At 48.0% G+C, this 17,320-nt stretch overlaps 4 protein-coding genes across 13 annotated transcripts in view; 2 read left to right on the top strand and 2 right to left on the bottom strand.

The window, feature by feature from the left end:
- Positions 1 to 10,238, top strand: part of LOC121590478 — a 29,401-nt gene extending 19,163 nt beyond the window's left edge. For all 10 annotated transcript variants that reach the window (XM_041910211.1, XM_041910209.1, XM_041910207.1 and 7 more), the window contains 4 exons: positions 6,683 to 6,916; positions 8,852 to 8,966; positions 9,078 to 9,344; positions 9,422 to 10,238. In XM_041910211.1, coding sequence (XP_041766145.1) covers positions 6,683 to 6,916; positions 8,852 to 8,966; positions 9,078 to 9,344; positions 9,422 to 10,055 — 1,250 coding nt within the window. In that variant the 3' untranslated portion in view covers positions 10,056 to 10,238. The remainder of the gene's footprint in view (positions 1 to 6,682; positions 6,917 to 8,851; positions 8,967 to 9,077; positions 9,345 to 9,421) is intronic.
- Positions 1 to 11,356, bottom strand: part of LOC121590477 (nascent polypeptide-associated complex subunit alpha, muscle-specific form) — a 44,874-nt gene extending 33,518 nt beyond the window's left edge. The window contains exon 1 of the mRNA XM_041910204.1: positions 10,541 to 11,356. Coding sequence (XP_041766138.1) covers positions 10,541 to 10,724 — 184 coding nt within the window. The 5' untranslated portion in view covers positions 10,725 to 11,356. The remainder of the gene's footprint in view (positions 1 to 10,540) is intronic.
- A 484-nt stretch (positions 11,357 to 11,840) lies between these two features.
- Positions 11,841 to 14,037, bottom strand: LOC121590305 (methionine--tRNA ligase, mitochondrial). Its single transcript, XM_041909847.1, has 4 exons — positions 13,776 to 14,037; positions 12,678 to 13,655; positions 12,413 to 12,607; positions 11,841 to 12,343 (listed from the first exon to the last, which is right to left on the bottom strand). Exons 1-4 carry the CDS (start codon positions 13,861 to 13,863, stop codon positions 11,913 to 11,915), a joined length of 1,692 nt encoding a protein of 563 aa, XP_041765781.1. The 5' UTR covers positions 13,864 to 14,037; the 3' UTR covers positions 11,841 to 11,912.
- A 96-nt stretch (positions 14,038 to 14,133) lies between these two features.
- On the top strand, positions 14,134 to 17,299 carry LOC121590638 (ADAM 17-like protease). Its single transcript, XM_041910474.1, has 7 exons — positions 14,134 to 14,326; positions 14,415 to 15,184; positions 15,240 to 15,434; positions 15,547 to 15,685; positions 15,796 to 16,701; positions 16,767 to 16,926; positions 17,002 to 17,299. The coding sequence occupies exons 1-7, from the start codon at positions 14,254 to 14,256 to the stop codon at positions 17,036 to 17,038; spliced, it is 2,280 nt and encodes a 759-aa protein (XP_041766408.1). The 5' UTR covers positions 14,134 to 14,253; the 3' UTR covers positions 17,039 to 17,299.
- The last annotated feature ends 21 nt before the right edge of the window (positions 17,300 to 17,320 follow it).

Here is a 17,320-nt window from a genome sequence, read left to right as displayed (position 1 = left end):
CCAACCCATAGCTACTTCGTCCTACTCGAGCAGGGGGATGGACGGTTCACCCATCTGTGCCTGTCCGTCCCCAACTCCGTTCAGCCCTTGCATTAGTCTGTCGCCCTCTGTTAATCTTCTCATCATCCCACCACAACAACAACAACAACAAATCCAAGGACGGCTTCTTCATTCATGTTACATGTGCCCCTTTTTCCGATACTTATACCATCATCGTACTGAAATGTGTGTGTCCTGCTTATTGTGGATCATCTCGTGGGGTGTCGGTTGTTCATCCATTGAATGTGATTGTTGCCGTTATAAGCCAGCTTTTTTTTTTCTTACGAAATACATACGATCGGTCGAGTGTTGGAGTAAAAATATTGGGGACAACAAAATTGGGTTAAACATTCCCCATGCTGATGAAACAAGCTCTTCAAAATCTATTAATGTGAAATATCAACTCTAGGCTCTTATTTTTAAATTTAAAAAAAATCTGAGTTCTTATTGTGGTGTTTTGAACATAGAAAATAGGGTAAAAGAAAAATAATGTGGCTTTTACTATGATATGTTTCATTTCCTTATCACTAATTACACAAAATACAGCCACATAAATCATATTTCCTTTTAAAAAAATAGAAGAGCAAACATTAAACGACACAAAACCGTTCTCTACCATGGGCACTAACCACTGTGAGGGCTGATGTGAAGCAAACAAACAAAACAATCATCGCCAGTTGAACGCAAGACGAGCGCCGTTGCACGCAACATTGCATGCTCGCTATACAGCTCATAAAAAGAGAGAGAGAGAGAGCGGAGCCACATAAAACATCGCATACGCTGCTATGTTTTCGATTGCAACGAGCGTTCGTTTAGTTTACGAGACGAGAATTACGAGGATACTGCTGTCATCCTTCCCATACACGTTCCAAGTACAAATCATATATTTGTTAAGTTAACCTCTCCAACTAAAAAAAAAAGGACGCTACAGCGCAAGCATCCTTTTCAAACGCGCGGAAAATGTGCGACGAGTGAGACGCGTGTTGCACCTGAAGCCAGTTGTTATTCGCACGTATTTGTCGTTCGATATTCTAAACTGAAAATGAAAAACCCATATTTATACGCACATTTGACACACTCTGGGTGGCATCCAACAGCTTCGAAATGCCGAAAAGAATCCTATTTGAATCCTGTTTTCCTCCATTTCCCTCGATCTAATCCCTATCATTCCCAGCCACATTTGTGCGTACTGTTTTCCTCGAACAAATGTCCCACATTACCACCGAAATGAACAAAATGGCTGGGACGGCTGAGAGTGCAGCCGTAATTGTAACCGGGAAAAAAATGTTACGTCTTTAGGTATAAGATAACTCCTACATTACGTGTTAACATTATTAAGCGAATATATATAAATACTTGTTGTAAATAATGGATGAAATTAAAAACAAAACTGAAACTCATGTTCAACTGATCATTTTAAACAACCTGCTCAAAAGCGGGTAAGGGGGGTTCATTCGGACCTGGGTAAGGAATCATTCTGCTTTCATATTCATGTCCGTGTTGTGTTGATACTTCGCCTTGTCTGTTTTACTTTCATTTCATCTCTTTACCGTTTCGTTTCACAGCTAATTCCTCCTATGCAAAACAGTCAAAGCCGCTGAAATTTTGTCTCCAAGTCACCAATTTTTAAACTCTTCTGGTATCAATGTTTGATACCGGGAGACGTGTCTCATTTTTTGTCTCCAAAGCATCAAAATCAATCAAACGTCTCAATCGATCGAGCTGAAGCTGTTTGATGCCAAATTTATGGATTTAAAACAAATAATTCATAATTTAATGAACAGAAATCAAACACAAACCCTTTTCTTGTGCTGATTTTAAGAATGTCGTTGGAGCCTGCTTGTTTGGCATGTATCTTCAGGCGTAAACATACCATGACGTAAAACATTGATTTTATTTCATTCGTTTTTTTATAAAACTGCAAATTTCATCAAAATATCTTATTTCACGATTTCTACCGGAGTAAAACAAATGTCAAATTCAAAATAAAAACAGGCGAGATATAGGCAAACACTGATGCACACTGTCAAAAATTGGTGCCTTGGAGTCAACGTACAGCGACAACGACTGTAACGTCCCCCATCTCATCTCAGGTGTCAAGCGTCGGTATCGATAAAACATCGAAAAGAAAACGAAACATAATCGCTACTAACTGTCTGACCTTCACCAATTGTAACGCAAATCCAGCGTACGAGATCGTTCATTCATACACGCCTTGGTTGAAACTGCAAAGGGCCCGCGCACCCTACGCAGGGATCCGTTAGAGGTCAGTGGTACGTAAAGTTGGCGCGGTACGGCAGAACTACGCTCCAGAAATAAGCATTATCCCAAGCAACAGAAACGCGCTCCCCCCATCGAGCAGGGGCAGCAGGGTAAGTAGACAGCCGGTTTTGCTTACGTCCCTGCGTCTGCAGACGTGCCCTGTCCTACCAGGGAAGGAGACGGATTACAAATACAAACACACGCGCGGAACCGACAACGACACCGCACCACAGCATCATCCGGCGCGCACACAGTCGGCGGCGTCCTAAACGGTGCGGCAACCTTGAACCATATGACGCGTTTGCACGATTCAGCCAACAGGTTTTACACGTGTTCGTTCCGCGGGTTGGCACTACTACGTACACACCCCATGCGCCCTGGGTATCCCTGAGGGTTTGTTTGTTTGTGAGATCGCGTAAAGCAGATCTCTTGCGTGTTTTTTTCCACAATCTGCGCAATCAAGAGCTGGTGAGCAAAGCGGAGATCTTGCTCTCTCTCTCTCTCTCGCAGCCTCTTTCTCCTACTTCTCGATCAATCAATCGATCGATCAAGAGGCCTGCACACGTTTGCGCTCTTGCGCTCGTCACACAAATTCCACCAAAATAATTAACACACGAAGCTTATGTACCCCCTATCATATATTCCATCGCATCGCATTGCAAATCAAAACAAAAGGCGCCACCACCACCACCTCATCACTCCATACGTCAAAACACGCTTCTTTCGCTCTTTAGTGCGCTCATTGCCTCTCTCTCTCTCTCTCTCTTTCTCTTTTCACCGTGCTCTTTCAAAAGGATACCTCGCGAGCAGTACACAAATTGCGCAAAATCGCACGCTAGAAGCTGATGGTGCCACCATTGCTTCTCCTCCCGCGCACGGTACACTAACACACAAACACATACACATGAGAGCACATATTTTCTTTGCACTTTCACCGTACGAAATGCTCACTCGAATCATATGATGCAGCTCACCAAATTCGTGCCCACCATTCCGCTGCCTTTTCACACTCACATTTCAATACTAGTGGGGGCTACGGATAGACAGTGGTTGCTAAGCAGCTCGAAGGCAGACAACAACAACAACATGACGAAGGGACTCACAAAATGACTCACAACACAGTAACCATAGCAAACTGTTAGGCAAGAACCGATTTGTTGGAATGGAAGGAAAGACAATGTGCTCAAGACGAACACGGTACTTACCCCGTTGGTCAACAGCAGGAGAGAGAGTAAAAAAAAAGGCCAACAACAAAGGAATCTGCAAATACTCTCCACTGCTCCCTTGCCCTGGGGGGGGGGGGGGGGAGGACCGACAAAACGTCAAATGTCTTCTTTACAAATCGGTTGTTGTTAATAATTGTTCACACACTTGAAATCACGTTTGAAGATGGAATCTACAGAGCAAACTTCTAACTTCTAGCCCACTCGAGAGCTAGCAACGGTATGAGACACACTACCGAAATAAAAAATCGCCCGTTTTCGTGTGCGCTTGTTTGCTGCTGCCTGCTGCTGCTGCTGCTTTCCGTTTTTGACAACCAATACCGGATTCACAACACAACACAACACCCTGATGATCTTTTCCACTCGCGCGCGCGCGCGCTCTCGCTCGCACTCTCTCCCTCTCCCAAGGGCCCGGCCCCGACTGTTCGTCTCGCTCTCGCCCGTTTGTTGCTGCTCTCACGCACTTCTAACTCGCGCGCAGAGAGCGCAAAAACACGATGAGAGCGACGATGACGTCAGATGGTCGGGAGCCGCACGGTTGGAACGGAACCAAAACAAAACCCACATCTGCGCAGGTGAACCCTACACGCGGTCATATTAAAAGTGGGCGATGGGCGATGGGGAAAGGGAAGAGCGTTGTTGGTTCGAAGCGGCATAGACAAAAAAGAAACATACATGCTGACGGTTAGGTAAAAGTAAACCAAGCGCGCCAAATGCTGCCATCGAACTCTCCCATTCGTTGCACCTCAAATGCTTCAAACTCCCTGCGAGCTTTGCTATGAACTAATTGCAAATTATGCCCATCACTTTTCTCCTCCCCAATGTCCGTTCGTCTGCGGTTTTTGGTCGACTTTTGCGGCGCTTTATGGATGATTGTGCGCAGTCAACCGTTTCCAGGGCAGCAGCGCCCCATTCGGTGGGTTATCAAATGGAGCCTCCGACTGTGGGTTCCGCCGCGCGCTGCTCAAACGCTATCGCAACCCTGCCAACCCCGCAACGAACGTGCGCTCGTTGGAAGGGCGATCCTTCTCTCTCCATTCCAAAATGTTCCTTTTCGTTTTGACGTTTGAGTTGCATGGAAAGTGAAATTTTAGATGCATTCAGTTTCATATTGTATCATATCACAGAGAGAGAGATAGGGGAATGTAAGAGGAAAACAATGGGGAAAGGTGTGTGCGTTTGTCTCACTTTCGTTTCCATCCCACAGTAGATACACACACACGCGCACCGGGGTTGCTGTTCGATCAAATGTGCATGAAATGCATTTCTTTGCAATGCTTCTTGGGCTGTTTTTAGCTATTTGAACTAAGAAAATTTAATAGGCAACAATATATAGTGCAATCGTTTGCCTTTTTCCAATCAACTCTATTTCATTTTTTTTGGGAATAGTTACGACAGAAACCGGTGAGGAAGCAATTTCTTTAATTGCTTTGGCTGCCCAGAAAAGTAAGAACCGGCAGTAGCTACCATACATCAGTCGATGCACTCCCGCGTAAACAAAACAAACAGCCCCTGAACAATTAAAAAAGATTACACACTTTCTACCAGCACCCGGGTGGTGTAGATTGATCACAGCCAGAATAACGCACCCAAAAAGTATTGCAGCATTTGAAACTGAAACATAAACAAAGCGTAGATAGGAGTGAGCGAATGCTTTTAGGCTACACAATGCAGGAGAGAAGGCGACATCAAACTAGCTTTAATTACTTAATTGCATTAAGAGGGTTGCTTTTTCGCCTTTGGGGGTTTGCGGTACGTGTTTATCTGTATCGGTAGATGCACCTATAGATATGATTCCATTAAATCGACACAAACAACGCATGGAGGGCACTTTTTTCTATTTTGATAATTAAATTTGGATGGACACTACAGAACAACATCAGAGTGCACGAGGGTTCATAATATTTAAAACAAAACGCGTAAACATAAACATAAATTTACATCGCCAGCCACTTTTCTGTTTGTTGCCATTCACACCCTTCCAACTGCCCCTGTGCAATATGCTAGAACATTCTACTACTACGCACCTTTCTTATGGACAACAAGCAGCGTTGTTTCGCTTCGCCAGTTGCTCCAGTTTTGTTTTCCTCTTTCTTTCCCGTTTCTGCCTCTTGTGCCCTTGTTTGTGCTTTATTCTCTTCCCAATGCGATGCTCTCGCACCTTCTGAATGCTTTCTCTCTCGTTCTTTCTCGCTCTCGGTTCGCATTATAATGATCGTAAACAAAACCAGCTGTTTTATAGAAAACCCCAACTATACTACCACCACTACCGAGCAGCAGGAGCAACACAACGTGCAATTATAGTTTGCCAGGCCCGCGGCACAAACCAACACACGCGCAAAACATGCTTTCATCATCACCATCATCATCATGCGCCATGTGCACGCGCGACAGAAAGCATAAACACAGACTGATGAACCCTGCGCATTCTTGACTTGCTTGCCAGAGAGAAGGAGGAACAGCATGACCGTTTTCATAAATTGCTTTCCCAGCGGCTTCTTATTCGTGGTGCTCTTATTCCCCTTATTTTTTCTTTGTTTTGCTTCATGCTTTCTTTTGTTTACTAAACCGCACGCACGTATGTTTATCTTGTGGCTTTAATTCATTGCGATTGCTTTTTAGTTTTGTTTTTGTTTCATTCGTGTGTTTGTTTTCCTTCCAACAAAAACTGGCTTCTATCATCAAAATAACGAATACTAACCAATTCGGTGCTTGGGTTGGCGCGAACTGTAGCTTCACGCAACATGGCAATGCCCATTAGCATACCGTGGCTTTGCTACCGTGGGCGGGCGCAGTCTATGAAGCAATGCGTCTATGTCTTTGCCATGGACAGGCCCACACCACAGCCTTGGCTTTTGGGCGCAGTGGGAGTGAGAGAAGCTGCAGTTATTTGTGTGTTTGTATTAATATTTCCTATACGATATATACGCTATACGCTATATATATGATATACGCTATACGCACCCAAACCCAACAAAAAACCAATGGATTCATGGAAAACGAAATTTAAATCACCATGCATGAGATCATATTCCCCTTTTCCCCTTTTCCCTGCTACGCACGCTTCCTCCCCACACTGACACTGTATCTGATAGGCCGTGTTCTTTCCTCCACCCCTCCCTTTATTTGCCCGCCGTAATCGTAATCACGTGCTTCAGGATCGCTCATCGATTTACTACGCGACAGTGGAACGAGCGCAAAACCGCAACGCAACGGTGCGACGGACCCGGCGAGCCGGAACGAAGCTCCCGTCATGCTGTACCACCTTAACCAGACCGAGCCGGGCACCTACAGGCTTAATGTATCGTCCACCTCCAGCCCATTGGAGCATGCGTACAACGTGACGATAAAGTCTGCACAACTCTATTGGGACGGCGGCATCGACACTTACGGTATGTATAATATTAAAAGCGAAAACAAAAAAAAAACTACACTAGCTCGCTAGCAGGAAGGTGAGGAAAATAGCTGATAAATAGCAGTGTGGTTGTTGTGGAGCGCACTGCTATGCATCATTGAACTATTTTTGTAAACCATACGCGCACCCACCCCCCGACCGCTCATGACGCACGCGATCAATAAACATCGAACGAAGCCGGCTGATAAGCGCCCTAACGAGGCAGCAAATCGAGCTGAAAATCCCCCCGCCGCTTTTTCCGACCCTAATCCCGCCCATCCCGGGAACGGGGTCAGGAAAGGACGATCGACAGCAAAGCAAAGGGAAAGGAGCTCAACATCAACAACACACAAAATGCTACTCTTTTGATGCAAAACACCTCACTCATCTATTCTCCTTCCCGGTCGTAGTAGTAGGTCAAATCAGACACAAAATTAATAAACAGCCACGGAAAGGCAAGACTGTGGGAAAGGGGTGCCGCCGCAGGAAGCATTCGGTGCGAGATAGTACAATGTCAGTTGAACCGAACCTGTGCACATGGCGCCATCGTCGAGTTAATTATACTGGAGGCGTCCCTCCCTGCCCGCCCGCATGCACGAATGTGCGACACAATCTCCACCCGCTTCCGGTGTATCACCAATTAGAGATGCCTTTTTTTCTAATTTCCCCCATTCAGTGGGAAAATTCCCTTCTGGGCGGTGTGCTGGAGCAGTTCCGGTCTGTCAGCAACACCCCGCGGGGACCTCTCGTGACCTTTTCTAGCGGCCCTGACTTCGTTTTCGACACTTTTGGAGTAGAATTTCAACAAAAAAAAAAAACACTAACCTTATCCGCTTCACTCAATGATCGTCAGCACAGTGGACTGCCAACGCCAACGGTTATCAATATCACCATGGAAACCAGGATGGGTGGCAGGCGAAATATAAAAACAAAACTCCCGTACACGTTCGTACACGAAGAAACCGCTCCGACGGGAACGCGTCAGATGTCCGATGTAGAGATGATGCTTTCCGTTCCGTTACTTTCAACACACTGATCGCGTGTGTTGCGAGCGGTCGGCTTTTTCGCCCCTGCTACTCATTGCGGCCATACGGGGGGTGGGGGACCGCCGGGGGCTTGGCCCCGAGATGCGAAGCGGCGCGATTGGACGAGCGTCAGAGTTTCGTCGCTCGCGCACGCTTGGACTTCGGACGTGGTACAACAGCACTACCACCCCGCAGGATTGGGAGGAGAAACGTAGGAAAGGCTCTTCTAAAACAGGCGGGGTGATGGAGCTTGGTGTTTGGATTTAGTACAATGTATTCGCTTGCTTGGATTGGAGGATGAGGTTTTTGGTTAGCATAAAGATGCAAAAGGTTCTCAAGCCTACGGTCGGTCATAGCATGCCACCATCCCCCCTTCAACAAACGAATGACCCTTGCTACAGCAGTACACGTATCTGTGCGCTGCAGTGTGCATCACGTTTACACCGTAAGCACTAATCAAGTTGTATGCGTCACCCTATCACATTTGTTCCATTTATCGAAGATTTGCTCTTCTGCTGTGCAATGGCAGTATTAGTTCACTCGCAATAGGAAAGTAAGAAGGGCAGGAAGCAACCAATACCAAACGAAATAGTGTGGGTGTGTTGACACGGAACAGCAAAGAGCAACATTCACCATAATACAGTGCTAATAAAAATGAGAATCCAGCTGTCCGAACAGTTTACAAGCAACGCCATTGTCCGAGGCAGGCAACCTTTGAACCGGACCACATTTACTCAGCACATACAGTTAAATTGGCTACAAATGATTCATGCAAACATGTGCGCAAACTTTAATCATGGCCGGGTCGAGGGGGGGGGGGGGGGACGATTATCGTCCCTTTTGTACCAAGAAGTGTGGATGAGATTGCTCTCCAACATTGCCTTTTCTGTTTGTTTTTCCTTTCCTAGACGTTGGACCCGGACCAGCAATGGTGCCGGAAGGGTGGGAAACCGAGGAGGCAGTCGATTTGCTGAGCAATAATGTTGCCGGCGAGACGGACCGCAGGCTGCACGCTGGTGGAAGGTAAGGAAAGCTCATGTTTGGTCGATGTTGGATTGTCAATGTTTCAAAATAATCGAATACAGTGGAATAATGTAGGAAATATAATACAAAATACTCTTCTGTAATTGACAGCTCAAAGCTACCACGATCAAGCGGCGATGAGCACCGGTTTGCGCGCCAAACCGAGCTCACGGACGAGGATAGTGGCATCATCAGTGGTCGCGCCTCGATCCAAGCCATCACCAAGGTGGATGTCGGCGTGAACTCGCAGCTGATCGGAGCACGCGGACAAGCGCTCCAGCTGTACTTCGAAGTTACCAACTATCGCCAAACGCCAATAACGTACTTTTTCCGCGTCACGGACGAGCTAGCGTTCCTGCGCTCACTAAACCCTGGGCAGTAAGTAGTAATACGGCAGGACACTAAAGAGCTACATAAACATTGATCGTCTCTACTCTCCGCTTCCCTTTCGCCAGAGTAACGCTAAACCCGGGCCAATCGATCATCGTAACGGTGGCACTGATCGTAACACCGACGGCCGAAATTGGTTCCCGCGACAAGGTAACCTTCTCGACGACCGGCGTCGATACGGTGTCCCAGTCCGCCTGGGTGACCGTGTCCGATTCGGCCGGGCTGGCCGACACTACGCGCCCCTCGCTCTGGTACACCTACTCGAGCCGGTGCGAGGGCCGCTCGACACCGGCCACCTGTACCGGGGCGTTCTGGACGCTCGAGGTAATGGCACGCGACTACGAGACGGGCCTGATGCGCATCTCCTCCAGCCCGGCCGGCCTGCTCTACAAAACGCCCTTCACTGCCGGCACACGGGACGAGGTGCGGGCGAGCTATACCGCGTCCTGCTGCCAGCCACGCGTCACCGTCACGGCGTACGATGTGAGCCGAAACGTGCGCAGCCTCAATCTGGACGTGACGGACATTTGGCTAAACGAGGCGGGCATTGCGGCGGTGGTGCTCGGGGTGCTGCTGTTCATCGCACTGATCATACTGCTGGTGCTGCTCATACGGTACTGCATTCGCAAGCGCAAGCAATCGCAGGAGCTGCCGATCTACAGGGGCGGCGAACCGATCGGCAGTCGTCGTACCAAGTGAACATAATCGTAGCATTAGGAAGCTGCATTCCATACCATAAGTTGCCCTCGCTTTAGTACGTAAAACAGTAATCGCTAACGTGCAGAATAAGCATTATGTTTAATCATTAAAAGGGAGACAGAGATACCAAATGTTACCTCCGTTGTGAGCATGAAATAAATAATAAAAATCATTTATAAACAATTCGTGGCATTGCTTCATTTTCAAACATTCCCAGAATCTCCCATGGCACAGGTGCAGCGATATCCTTGACAAAAAGGGATATCTTCAAGCTCAATCTACATTGCACCTTAATTCTGGAACACTCTTTTCCATCGCTTTGTGCCCCAACAGAAAAAAATATGATGAATATGGTAATAAATAGTATATGTGGCCGGGTTGTAGCGAATTCCCAACAAATGAAGCTTCGCGATTTGTACCTAGACCTGCAATGTGCATTTTTAGCTCTCCATCTCTCCCTCTCACTCGCTCTTCCTTGCACTGACCTGTTGATTCCGATGGATCCTTGGCGATGGCGGGCAGTGGCGCTGCCGGGAGCAGCACCGCCACCGGCGCAAAATCGTCCAGCGTCAACCCGGTAACCTGCGAGCTCAGCAGCGGATTCTTTATCACAGGTGGTTTCCGTGACGTGTCACTTTTTCCGCCCGGAGCAGCAGCATTGGAAGCCATTGCTGGAAGGTGGTAGCGAGATCCGCCCGTTCCACACTACGTTTCGGTTCAAAGTTTTCTCCGTGTCCACTTGTCGTATTGATGACGATATTGAGATAACCGATTGGTAGAGAGGGGGCCACAATCACTGCCGTTCAATAGATTAACGTTAAATGCCTGTAGGCGTTCAACAGCACTGTTGCGTTGCTAGCAGGTTGTCGGGTGGCGCATCACCTGGACAACCACGCACAATCTTGGGAAATATGGATGCACCACAAACAGATGACACTTTGCACCGCAACGATCGTATCCCGAAAACACTTTCTCCAGCAGCACCAGCACACCGAACCGGATTGATTAAGCAATGATGCCAATTCCGATGGTGATGATGGCGATGATAATGATGATGATGATGATGGTGAGGTGTATCGAAGTATCAACAATGTTCGCCGATGGGGAACGACGGTGAGGAAAACAATGCAACAGCAACTGCACACAATGGAAGCTTTGATTTAGCTGCCAGTAAAAATACTGCCAACACGTATCGGTAACGCGACAAAAACAAACAATTTGGAACACAGACGGTAAAACGATTATTTATTTCCCGTTGCTGCCGATTCGCAGACTTTCCACATAAACCACAGATGACGAACGTCAACACACGCTGTCATCCGGCCGATTGGCTGCGTGCGGCAAGCAGTTCGACAGTAGTGATGGGTAAATACAATTTTTTCGGATCGATCTGATTTAAAATAAGAATGAAAATTGTTACATTTTAATATTCGTCGCCTTGCTTGAAAGTAAACGAACTCATCAAAAATTGTCTGAATGATAATGAACAGCCATTTTAGGAATTATCAATTGCAGCGTCAACCTAAACTACTCACCTACACTCATCCGGACTGATCTGGACTCATCCGGGTTGATCCGGACTCATCTGAACTGATCCGTACTGATCTGGACTGATTCGGACTGATCCAGAGTCGGATCCGGTTATGATCCGGAGTTGGATTCATGTTTTGCGCGCCGGAGCCGAAGTTCATCCATGACTCCGCTCCGAATTACCCATCACTATTCCACAGCTCCGTACTCAGCCAACGCGCGCTAGTGCATTCAAATTGGTCGTTACAATTATGCTACGATTGCACAATTCCGTGCACCTGCAATCAACTAAATACTTTATTTCCTGCCGATCTATACAACACACATTTAAGCAGCTTGTTTCTTCGTTTTAGTGGGACGTTTTTCTGTCCGACTCTGATCGGGATCCGATTTTTGAGCCGGCGGCATAATGCGACGGAACAGTATGCATTCGTCTTGCGCCAGCGGAGCATCTTGCGTACGGAAGGATACCTGCAGATCGTTCCACCTACGAGCAGTGGGAGCAATTTGCAGCTTGTCCAGCAGCTGCTTCGAAAGTCCTGGCACGATCGGTTGTGCGGCTATTCCAGCTTGGCGAAGCACTTCCATCGTTACGGACAGTATGGTGTTGAGCTTGGCGCGATCGGCTGGATTATCGCTTTTCTTCAACTTCCACGGTGCGGTGGTTTCGAAGAAATTGTTCGCTGTATGCAGAAGATGAACGATTGTATCGACTACGAGATAAAAGTTGTAGTTTTTGTAATGGCTCGATGCTTTGTCTGGAAAAGCGAGGAAGTAGATTCATTAGAATAGTTTCAAGAAGCAAGCCACGTGTCTGTCCTTCTCACCGGGCATCTCTTCCAATGCTTCCAGCATCCGTTTTGTGGCATCAATTTCTTTCAACGCGTCGAGCGCTTCCCTATCGACTGCCGGGAATATAGACTCAGCGTTCAAAGCTTTTCCACAGCAACGTGAAAGCAAATTGCCCAGCGTATCAGCCAGTTCCGAATTCAATATTCGCAGCACTTTTGTATCACTGTAATCTAAGGAAGGTAGGAGCATAATTACTGAATGAACAATCAAACAGCTTACACGATCAAGTTCATTACGTACTCCCATCACTGTGTGCGACTCCTTCGCGCAGTAGAAAATAGCGCAATCCTTCGTAGGTGTACAGTTCCGCTCGCTCGTTAGGATCCACAACGTTCTGTTTGCTTTTCGACATCTTCTGATTGTCAACTGTCCAGTGCGAATGCACCAACAGCTGCCGCGGTGGTTCGATCTGTGCCGCCAGCAGAAAGGCTGGCCAGTAGATTCCGTGAAACTTTAATATATCCTTCCCCAGCACCTGCACGGTTGGTGGCCAACGGGTGCGGAAGCTTTCCTTGGGATAGCCAGCCACCGTTAGATAGTTTACCAGTGCATCTAACCACACGTACACCGATTGAGACGGGTCCGATGGCACTGGGACGCCCCAGGACACGCGATTCATTGGGCGTGAAATCGAAATGTCAGGCAACGGTTCCTCCAGCCAGTCGAGCAATATGCGGCCGAACTTGTCCGGCTGTATGCGACGACCCTCGAGCCCTTTCACCCAATGCCGCACATCGTCCTGGTAGCGGCTCAGCCGAAACATGTAATTTTCTTCCTCCGTCCATTCGACCGGATGCCCGGACTCGAGGGAACATTTTTCCCCGCGCTCGTTTTCCTTCAGCTGGCTGTCGGTGAGAAATGTTTCATCCGGTACGCAGTACCAGCCGGAATAGCTCGCCGAGTAGATGCTGTCGGATGCGGCCAGTGATCTCCAAAACGCCTGCACGGCCTGCCGATGATCCGTGTCGGTGGTACGGATGAAACGACTGTAGTCAATCTGAAACCGGCCAAACAGCTCGCGATACTTGGTGGAAATGGCATCACAATAATCCTCCGTCGAGGTGGAATGCTTAATGGCAGCTTGCTGGATCTTTAGACCATGCTCGTCAGTTCCGGTACTTAAAAAACAGTCTCTCGATTCGGCCGGGCGGGTAATTTGATCAAAGCGATGGATTGCATCGGCTATCACAGACGAGTAAAGGTGGCCAATGTGAGGTGCTGCAATAACAAAGAAAAAAAAAGCCATTAGCTATTGCACAAATAAATATTGGATCAAGCTTAGTTGTTCGTTGCTACTGTCGTCAAGCAGGGATTAGTCGTTGAGTACCCATCATTCACCTGCATTCACGTAGAAGATTGGAGTGGTCACGAACGAGTGCTGTATTTGCGAACAGAATCTTCTTGAAAAAATCCACCTTGTTACCATGTCGCTCGGTGATGATTCAACCGGTAGTGAGAATGATTGTCGTTATTTATGATTCTTTCACTGTGCACAGCACGTTGCCATTTATTATTTGTTCAATGAAAACTTTACGAAACACCGGCTTTCCGCTACCGAAAAACAAGCCCCGAAATTTGCAAACCAAAACAATCGCCAGCTGATTTCGGTTTGACACGTTTCGCCAAAGCAGGACGAAGCATGCATCTTCCCTCGCATTCGCACGCCCACAATGACAACAAACGCCTGTCAGTTTGACAACGCAAAAGCAATGGTGAAAAAATCGACTTTCCTTGCAACGAAAAACAAATCTCGTTTGTATGCGGAAACTAATTTGGCAATAATAAGGCTTTAAAGCTGGTTAGTAGTGAGACAAAAATGTCTCTCCCTAGCATCATCTTGACCGTGGTGTTGGTGGTATCGTTCGCTGTGCTCATCGCACCACTGCAAGGTAAGAAAAATCGGCAGATCCTAGCCCGACTGGTTCCGCAAGCTACACAAAGCTACAAACCTTTCTCCGGCAATTCTGCTCCCCGTAGGTCAGCTGCACAAAAACCTCAAGTACTACGAGACGCTTCACGCAAAGGATCTTTCGCACAGGATCGAAAAGCGTGGCACCAAACACAGCAACCACCCGTTCAACACGATTAAGGAGGTGGAGTTCAAGGTGCTGGGCAGAAAGTTTCGCCTGATTTTGCACCCGCACGCGTCCGTGCTGCACAGCAACTTCCGGGCGTACACCGTCGATGGCAACGGGAGCGAATCGATCGTGCACCTCGATCGGAGCAACTTCTTCAAGGGGCGCGTGTTCGGGGAGATGGAATCGCACGTCAATGCGCACATCGATGACGGTGTGATGACCGCGTCGGTCGTACTGCCGGATGAAACGTACCACATCGAGCCTTCGTGGCGCCATTTGCCACACCTGAGCGACAAGCACATGATCGCGTACCGCACGTCGGACATCAAGTTTAGCTGGGATCAGGTCGATGCCATCTCGGGAGACTTGGGGGTGCCGCGCACCTGCGGTTACATCAAGGAGGGACAAGAGCTCGAAGGGCAGGATGCGGAAGAAGACGAGCAGGGTGAGGGTGACCCAGAGGGATACGAAACGGACAATGATCCGACGCCGGAGACGGTGTGGCACGCGGAAGATCTACCGGAAAGTAAAAGATCGCGCCGGAAACGGCAGGCAGATCAGTACGAGTATACGCCAACGAAAACGCGTTGCCCGTTGCTGCTCGTAGCGGACTATCGCTTCTTCCAGGAGATGGGAGGAAGCAATACGAAAACCACCATCAACTACTTGGTATGTCACATACGTTGTATGCATTGAGCAGTCGTTTAAAATGATTTTATTGTAGATAAGCCTCATCGATCGTGTGCACAAGATTTACAACGATACGATCTGGCAGGATCGATCGGATCAGGAGGGATTCAAAGGGATGGGATTTGTAATTAAGAAGATTGTTGTACATTCGGAACCGACACGAGTGCGCGGTGGTGAGGCTCACTACAACATGGTGCGCGAAAAGTGGGACGTTCGAAATCTATTGGAGGTAAGTTGCGCCATCCCATTACTAAGAATCACTAACCACTAATCAATGCCTCTACTTAACATGCTGCCTCAATGGAATGGAATGTGGGATTTTTATTAACTAACATTTAAAGGTGTTTTCTCGGGAGTACAGTCATAAGGATTTCTGCTTGGCACATCTTTTCACAGATCTCAAATTTGAAGGTGGCATTCTTGGTCTTGCGTACGTGGGCTCGCCACGCCGCAATTCCGTCGGTGGCATCTGTACTCCAGGTCTCTTTTGCATGCCGCTTGTTGCTTAACTAACGTTCATGTTTTACCATTGTTTTGAATCGATTTAATAAGATAATCCGCTAACACACAAAAAAACCGATCCTTCACAGAATACTTCAAGAATGGCTACACGCTGTACCTGAACTCGGGCCTCAGCAGTTCCCGCAATCACTACGGGCAGCGGGTGATAACGCGCGAAGCGGATCTCGTGACGGCGCACGAGTTCGGTCACAACTGGGGCTCGGAGCACGATCCCGACATACCGGAGTGTTCGCCGAGCGCTTCCCAGGGCGGCAGCTTCCTCATGTACACCTACTCCGTGAGCGGTTACGACGTGAACAACAAGAAGTTTTCACCCTGCTCGCTGCGCTCGATCCGCAAGGTACTGCAGGCGAAATCGGGCCGCTGCTTTTCCGAACCGGAGGAATCATTCTGTGGTAATCTGCGCGTCGAGGGCGATGAACAGTGCGACGCCGGTCTGCTCGGCACGGAGGATAACGATGCGTGCTGCGACAAGAACTGCAAGCTGCGCCGGAACCAGGGCGCGGTTTGCAGCGACAAGAATTCCCCCTGCTGCCAGAACTGCCAGTACATGATGGCGGGGGTAAAGTGTCGCGAGGCACAGTACGCCACGTGCGAGCAGGAGGCACGCTGCACCGGCAACCATGCCGAGTGCCCGAAGAGCCCACCGATGAGCGATGGCACGATGTGCCAGGAGCGTGGCCAGTGCCGGAATGGGAAGTGTGTGCCGTACTGCGAGACGCAGGGACTGCAGAGCTGCATGTGCGACATTATAGCGGACGCTTGCAAGCGGTGCTGCCGGCAGAGCATCAACGAGACGTGCTTCCCGGTAGAGCCGCCGGACGTGCTGCCGGACGGGACGCCCTGCATCCAGGGCTTCTGCAACAAGGGCATGTGCGAGAAAACGATCCAGGATGTGGTGGAACGGTTCTGGGACATTATTGAGGAGATCAATATAAACAAAGTGTTGCGATTCTTGCGCGACAACATTGTCAGTAAGTATTGTGACTGGAAGGAGTTGCTTTGTAAGTGTTACACCATTGTTTTTTTTTCCCCCCAGTGGCGGTCGTAATGCTAACCGCGCTCTTCTGGATCCCGGTCAGCTGTGTCATCTCCTACTTTGATCGAAAGAAAAGAAAAGAGGACTGGAAGGAGTACGAATGGAGCCAGAAGTTGGATCTTATTCATCCAAGCGATCGACGACGGGTGATTCACATAAGGTAAGATAATAAAGCCCTACCCAAAGTAAGATTGATAATGGGTTCCATGTACATCTTTGTTCTTCTGTCCCGCAGAGTTCCAAGGCAAAAAATAACCGTTGCCAGAATGTGAATTCAACCACATTCATCACAGGAAGGATTTGAAGCTTCCATCGCAATTGGTAGTGGAAAATTCCCACGATCTACTAGTCAGTACCAATGAGTTCTTTTTTTCTTTTCATACCTAATGATAAGTAAGATATACCAGCCAGAACAAAAGGAACATCACCACTACACTCAAAACAAAGGTCACCCTAAGCACAACTGTAGGCCGAAACGAATACAGAAGCGAAACAACTAATACTAATACAATAATGTAATCCTCTTACCACGATACGAGTAAATATCATCTTCG

Source organism: Anopheles merus, chromosome 2R (assembly GCF_017562075.2).
Source record: "Anopheles merus strain MAF chromosome 2R, AmerM5.1, whole genome shotgun sequence".
Classification (NCBI taxonomy): Eukaryota; Metazoa; Arthropoda; class Insecta; order Diptera; family Culicidae; genus Anopheles; species Anopheles merus.
Note: the sequence above shows the minus strand (reverse complement) of the source record. Positions and strands in the feature narration are given on the sequence as shown.